Here is a 6,783-nt window from a genome sequence, read left to right as displayed (position 1 = left end):
TTGTTGCTCTCCCCACGTCACTCTCTACCACCCCACCCCCACCCCACCCCATCTCTACCCCTACCCCTACCCATACCCCACCCACCCCACCCACAGTCTTCCCCTTGGCGAGCAGACGGACACCATGGGCTTGCTGGACAAGATTAAGGACCTCGAGGCGGAGATTGCGCGGACGCAGAAGAACAAGGCGACGGAGAAGCACTTGGGCTCTCTGCGGGCCAAGCTGGCCAAGGCGCGTGCAGAGATGATGGAGGGTCCGAAGAGCTCTGGCAAGGGCGAGGGCTTTGACGTGGCCAAGGCCGGCGATGCCCGCGTCTCCATGGTCGGCTTTCCCTCGGTCGGCAAGTCGACGTTGCTGTCAAAGGTGACCGATACCGAGTCGACGTCGGGCGCATACGAGTTCACGACCCTCACGTGCATTCCAGGCGTCATCGAGTACATGGGCGCCAACATCCAGCTCCTGGATCTACCGGGCATCATCGAGGGCGCCGCCAAGGGCAAGGGCCGCGGCCGCCAGGTCATCGGCGTGGCGCGGACGTCGGACCTCATTCTGATGATGATGGACGCGTCCAAGGGCGAGATCCAGCGCAAGCTGCTCGAGGCCGAACTCGAGTCGGTCGGCATTCGCCTCAACGAGCAGCCGCCGGACATCACGTTCAAGGTCAAGAAGGGCGGCGGCATCCAGTTCAACTCGACGGTCCCGCTGACCAAGATCGACGAGAACGTGGTCAAGTCAATTCTCTCGACGTACAAAATCCACCACGCTGAAGTCCTCTTCCGCGAGGATGCCACCATGCAGCAGTTCATCGACGTCATCCAGGGCAACCGCCGGTACATCCGCTGCCTCTACGTGTACAACAAGATGGACACGGTGTGGATGGAGGAGGTCGAGCGGCTGGCAAACCAGCCCGACACCATCGTCATCTCATGCGCGTGGGACATCAACCTCGACTGGCTCATCGAGTCCATCTGGGACTACCTCGACCTCACCCGCGTCTACACCAAGAAGCGCTCGGCCATGCCCGACTTTGACGAGCCGTTCATCCTCCGTGACGGCACAGACGTCGAGTCCGTCTGCCGCTCCATCCACAACGACATGGTCAACACTTTTAAGTACGCCACCGTCTGGGGCCGCTCGTCCAAGTTTAACCCCAATCCGCAGCGCGTCGGCCTCAAGCACGTCCTTGCCGACGAGGACGTTCTCCAGATCGTGGCCGCTACCATTGACGGGTAACCCGCCCCGCCCCGCTCGGCGCACCAGATGGAGGGCCAAGTAACACCCAGTCTTTTTGCCGCTTGTATCTATCTATGAAGCAAGCAGAGCGTATGCGGTGCCGCGTACAATGGCGCCACAGATCCATGGGATTTTACCTGCTCTTAACGGAGCTGCTTCTTCTTGCGGAGCTGCGAGGTGCGGCCGCAGAACTTCTTGCGGCAGTTGGTGGCGCGGGGCGGGAGGCGCGCGTAGCACTTGCGGCAGATCATCTTGTCGCAGTTGTACTTGCGGGCGAGGGCCTGGAGGGTCGGCTCGATAACACCACCACGGAGGCGGAGGACGAGGTGGAGGGTCGACTCCTTCTGGATGTTGTAGTCCGAGAGGGTGCGGCCGTCCTCGAGCTGCTTGCCAGCGAAGATGAGGCGCTGCTGGTCAGGGGGGATGCCCTCCTTGTCCTGGATCTTGGTCTTGACGTTCTCGATGGTGTCCGACGACTCGACCTCAAGGGTGATGGTCTTGCCGGTGAGGGTCTTGACGAAAATCTGCCTATCCTTGCACAGCCCGTCACACATAACACACCCGCTCTCTCGTGAGATACGCCTTGTACCACCCTGCTGCTACTGCTGCTACTGCTGCTGCTGCCTCCCTACAGGTCTGCTGCCGAGTGCTGGCTGGTCGGTCGGGGGGCGGGCAAGGTGGAGGGGGAAAATGCGGGCACCGCCCGGCACACATCCGTGGCTCTCCAGGGGACCAGCGAGAGTGCACGGACATGGCCAGTTGCATGGAGAGTCGAGGACACGTATACTGGCCATAGTGGCGATGGTGGTTGGAAAGGATGGTGTATGCGGGTGGTAGGGGCCGACAATGGCGGCGGGACCGGAGGAGTCATACAAAAATGTGACAGTCGCATCTCATCCCCCCCACACTCGGCAGCAGCGGGAGGGACAGCCATTGCGGGCGGGATATGGCGGCGGTCTGAGCGGAAGATGGGGAGAAGGACATATGTAGAGTACGGGTATCACGGGAGGTAGTACCGCGTGTGCTCGTGGATACTATGGCTACTGTGGTGGTGCTCTCACCTCTGCTACGTACATGATGAAATGAAGAGTCAAGGGTATCGTTCCAAATTCAAGTCGTCCGCCACACGGTCCCACGGCTGCCATTGCCAAACCATCGATCGCTTTCGAACAAAGGCAGGACACCAGCCAAACCACCCACACTACGATAAATCCATCAAGACCAATGATTATCCCCCGCCACACCACCCACACTACGATAAATCCATCAAGTCCAATGATTATCCCCCGCCACACCACCCACACTACGATAAATCCATCAAGACCAATGATTATCCCCCACCACACCACCCACACTACGATAAATCCATCAAGACCAATGATTATCCCCCGCCACACCACCCACACTACGATAAATCCATCAAGACCAATGATTATCCCCCACCACACCACCCACGCTACGATAAATCCATCAAGACCAATGATTATCCCCCACCACACCACCCACACTACGATAAATCCATCAAGACCAATGATTATCCCCCGCCACACCACCCACACTACGATAAATCCATCAAGACCAATGATTATCCCCCACCACACCACCCACACTACGATAAATCCATCAAGTCCAATGATTATCCCCCACCACACCACCCACGCTACGATAAATCCATCAAGACCAATGATTATCCCCCACCACACCACCCCACACTACGATAAATCCCATCAAGACCAATGATTATCCCCCACCACACCACCCCACACTACGATAAAATCCATCAAGACCAATGATTATCCCCCCCAACTTACCTTGTTCTGACGTACATGATGAAATGAAGAGTCAAGGGTATCGTTCCAAATTCAAGTCGTCCGCCACACGGTCCCACGGCTGCCATTGCCAAACCATCGATCGCTTTCGAACAAAGGCAGGACACCAGGCAAACCACCCACACTACGATAAATCCATCAAGACCAATGATTATCCCCCGCCACACCACCCACACTACGATAAATCCATCAAGACCAATGATTATCCCCCGCCACACCACCCACACTACGATAAATCCATCAAGACCAATGATTATCCCCCGCTACACCCGCACCTGGAAAACGAGGACGACAGGCAGCCCTCCCACCCCCACCCCACCCCCCCACCCTTCTCCACACACCGCTCCTCTCCACACCACTTTGCACCCCGCCATGGACCCTGCCAAGCGCCCGCCGCACCTGGCAACCCGCAATGGGCGGTCGGCGTCGGTGACTGGGGCCAAGAAGCGGGCGCTCCCGCCGCTCCCGCCAAGCTCGTCAAAGACCCGCTCATCGTCGACCACCTCGCGGTCGATCTCTGTTCAGGCGAACGTGGCCACCCTGGCCCTGGCCAAGGCTCGGAGCTCGGCCAGCGACTTGTCGCATCCCAACCAGCCGCAGACCCCGACGTCGCCGAGCGCATCCGATGGTGGCGGCTCGCTGGTCAAGCGCCAGTCGACCGGCTCGCTCCGATCTCCGCCTGGCACACCGTCCTCGCCGTTGCTGCCGATGCTGCCGGGAGAACATGGAAGCAAGGCCAACTCGGACGAAGAGCTGCTTCCCGAGCCACCGGCGGACGCGCCTTTTATGAAGGCTTTCGCCTTTGAGACCTTGCTCTCGGGCGAGGACGTGCTCAACGGGAGCGACGAGCCACTGCCGTCGTCGCCGGTCTCGGCTGAGCTCCCCGATATTGTCCCAGCTGTGCCCGGTTCTGGCCCTGCTGCTCAGTCCGATGCGCTCATTGCCATCCAGCCGCCGCCGCCGCTGGTCTTTGCGCCCAACGGTGGCATCGATGACAACCCGCAGCCGCAGCCGCCGGGCTCGCGCGGCGCGCTCTGGGCCTCTGCGCCTGTCACGCTCCCGTTCCGCGCCGCGGTCGACGACCTCCGCGCCATGGCGGCCGATGGCGGCTACGCCGGCGTTCTCGAGTTCCGCAAGCCTGACGCCGCGCGCTGGACCCGCGGATGGGGTGTTGCCCGCCTCGGCGTCCTGGTGGTGCTCGACGCCGAGCCTGCAGTCGACGCACCGGCCGTCGGCGCCGTCCTGTACGTGCTGGACATGGCCGGCGGGAGTGGCACGCTCTCGATTGTCTCGCCGGAAAAAACGCTCATCAACGTGGTGACGAGCGACGGCAGCCCGCACGTCTTCCTCCGCTGCTCGTCGACCACTATGCACGACGAGTGGATGGCAGCCCTGACGCCACCGTAGGTCAGACTGGTGCTCACATGTTACTCTGCCCACGACGCCGCGGCTGCACGCCGCGACGACCGGACGCCGGCACTGCTCCACGTAGCCGAGCTCGGCTGGTACGCCAGCGCCGGCGCGAGCGAGACCGATGACCGGCCGGCCGGCACGAGCGACGGCTTGACGGTGCCGGCTCTCAGCGAGCCGCCGCCGCGGACGCCCTGCTCGCGGAGGAGCTTGGCGTCGATCGACCGGGCGCCGGGCAGCCAGCGCGAGCGAGTGCGCCCGGTTGCTGGGCGGTCAGTTGCTGGCGGGTCGTCGTCGCTGGCACCTGCGCTTCCCGCGGCCACGGATGCGGTACCCGCGCCTACCCGGCGGCGGCGGCCGGGCCGACTGGACCGGTCGCTGTCGAGCGCTCGCCGCGGCCGTTGTCGCGAGAGCGATGCTGTTGCCGGCAGCGGCGCGCCGTACGACGAGCGCTTGGCGTCGGCGAGCGACTGAGTGAGAACTGACGATGGAGCCGAGGTTGTCGAGCGAAATGTGGAGGCAAACGAGGTTGTGGCGCGGGCGCCGTACGAGAGAGTGGAAGTGACGAGCTTGCGCTTGTAGCGGTTCCACTCTTGCTGCTGCTTGTATGACTTGATGATGTCAGCTTCGGACGGATAGGTCTTGATGCGATCGAGAAGCTTCTGGCGAGTCTTGTCGACAATGTACTTTTTGAACTCGGCCGAGGGCATGACGTAGAGCAGGACGTTGGAGACGGAGCATACCGAGGACGAGCGGCGGCAGCCCTCGATGATGGCATACTCGCCAAAGTGCGCGCCCTCCTCGAGCGTGTTGATGTGGAGGAAGACCTTTTTGATCCGGGTCCGCCCACCTGCGTCGGTGTACGGGATGTCCAGCTCCTTGACGATACGGCAGGTGCCCGACTTGACAATGTAGAACGCGTCGCCGTGGGTCACACTCTGCTGGTAGATGAGCTTGTTCGGCATGTACTGCGCCACGGTGAAGGTCTGGGCCACGTTGCGCAGCTTGCCGTGCGTCCACTCGGGGTCTGCAAACAGCGGCATGCGCTTGAGAAACGCCACCGTGGCCTCGATGTTCTTGTCCTCCTCGATCTGCAGCAGCTTGATGTAGTCCTCCAGGCCGACCTTGAGCAGCTCGACCGGCTCGTTGGCCACAATGGTGGCGGCACGGAGGCCCGGCGTGGCCGAGCCCGACGACCGCTGCAGGGCGCCCTCGCCAAAGGCCTTGCCGCGACCAAGAGTAAAGACGGCGGTGGAGAGCGACTCGATGTCGGCCGACATGGCCTTGAGCTCGTCAATGTCCGAATCCGGCGGCAGCTTCTTGCCATCGAGCTTGCCCGAGAGCACTAAATACCAGCCGTCGGGCGGGTCGCCCTCGTAGAAGACCACTCGCTTGGCCACGCCGTCGTACCGCTCGTAGTGCATGACCTTGCACAGCTCACGCTTGGTGTACTCGGCGTACTTGTCAAAGCCCTGCAGCGGCTTGGCCAGGTCGTAGATGGCTTGCAGCTCGTCATCTGTCCGCACCTTGCGGGCAAAGACTTGCTCCAACGACTGCGTCACCCGCCGCTCCTGCGCCATCTCCTTCACCGCGCTCTCCATCTCGTCGGCCAGCATGTCGTCGTTACCGCTTCCCAACCCGCCACCGTCCTCCCACCCGGACCGCCCTCCCGCCCGCCGCACTTGCCGCGCAAGTCGCGCCGCTGCTCCGTGCCCACCCAGTCGCCGCGACATCTTCTTCCCGAGACGGGTCGTGCTGCTAATAGCTTGGGGGGGGGTGTCCGAGGCGTGTGGTGTGTGAGCCCAGTTGCGTACCTCGTGCTCGGAGCCAACACCCGCTCTTGCTCCTGTCGTCGTCCCCGTCCCACCGCACACTCTCGTCAAGACCATCGCAGTGCCATCACATCCCGCCCATCTCATTCCCCACCACATGACATCCAACGTGCTGTGTGTGCGACCTGTTCCGGCATGGCCGTGGCGAGTTGTACGCCAATCTCGTACAGTCTCCATCGATTAACGTGATGGCAAACACATGATTGACCAAGAAACCATGCTATCCAACCTGGATGGCATTGGGGGGTGGGGGGGGAGGGGGGGGGTCGTTCTGGTCGTCATCGCCGACAATGCTGATTCGACCGCTCTTGGCCTTGGCCGGCCACTCCAAACAGGAACACGCCATACTCGACTTTTCGTCCAATTCACGCGCAATGGGCCAACGAGCGCTCCTTGTGGCCATGGCCTTTATGGTCCTTCTTGCAGGCACCCACGCAGCCGGTATGTCCTCCCTCGCTCCCCCCCCCTCCCCTCCCCC

The 6,783-nt window shown here is 61.9% G+C and overlaps 5 protein-coding genes across 5 annotated transcripts in view; 3 read left to right on the top strand and 2 right to left on the bottom strand.

Annotated features, from left to right (window-relative positions):
* AMSG_10626 (developmentally-regulated GTP-binding protein 2) overlaps positions 1–1,234 on the top strand; it is a gene marked incomplete at both ends in the record, with an annotated part of 2,161 nt that extends 927 nt beyond the window's left edge. The window contains one exon of the mRNA XM_013897884.1: positions 116–1,234. Coding sequence (XP_013753338.1) covers positions 116–1,234 — 1,119 coding nt within the window. The remainder of the gene's footprint in view (positions 1–115) is intronic.
* A 143-nt stretch (positions 1,235–1,377) lies between these two features.
* AMSG_10625 (ubiquitin-60S ribosomal protein L40) lies at positions 1,378–1,999 on the bottom strand (the record flags this gene model as incomplete). Its single annotated transcript, XM_013897883.1, has 2 exons — positions 1,378–1,762; positions 1,986–1,999. 2 exons carry the CDS (start codon positions 1,997–1,999, stop codon positions 1,378–1,380), a joined length of 399 nt encoding a protein of 132 aa, XP_013753337.1.
* Positions 2,000–3,435: 1,436 nt separating this feature from the next.
* On the top strand, positions 3,436–4,459 carry AMSG_10624 (uncharacterized protein; the record flags this gene model as incomplete). Its single annotated transcript, XM_013897882.1, has 2 exons — positions 3,436–4,421; positions 4,444–4,459. 2 exons carry the CDS (start codon positions 3,436–3,438, stop codon positions 4,457–4,459), a joined length of 1,002 nt encoding a protein of 333 aa, XP_013753336.1.
* A 31-nt stretch (positions 4,460–4,490) lies between these two features.
* Positions 4,491–6,089, bottom strand: AMSG_10623 (uncharacterized protein; the record flags this gene model as incomplete). Its single annotated transcript, XM_013897881.1, has 1 exon — positions 4,491–6,089. One exon carries the CDS (start codon positions 6,087–6,089, stop codon positions 4,491–4,493), a length of 1,599 nt encoding a protein of 532 aa, XP_013753335.1.
* A 565-nt stretch (positions 6,090–6,654) lies between these two features.
* Positions 6,655–6,783, top strand: part of AMSG_10622 (uncharacterized protein) — a 3,257-nt gene continuing 3,128 nt past the window's right edge. The window contains exon 1 of the mRNA XM_013897880.1: positions 6,655–6,746. Within this exon, the coding sequence (XP_013753334.1) occupies positions 6,680–6,746 (67 nt within the window). The 5' untranslated portion in view covers positions 6,655–6,679. The remainder of the gene's footprint in view (positions 6,747–6,783) is intronic.

Source organism: Thecamonas trahens, assembly GCF_000142905.1.
Source record: "Thecamonas trahens ATCC 50062 unplaced genomic scaffold supercont1.62, whole genome shotgun sequence".
Classification (NCBI taxonomy): Eukaryota; order Apusomonadida; family Apusomonadidae; genus Thecamonas; species Thecamonas trahens.
Note: the sequence above shows the minus strand (reverse complement) of the source record. Positions and strands in the feature narration are given on the sequence as shown.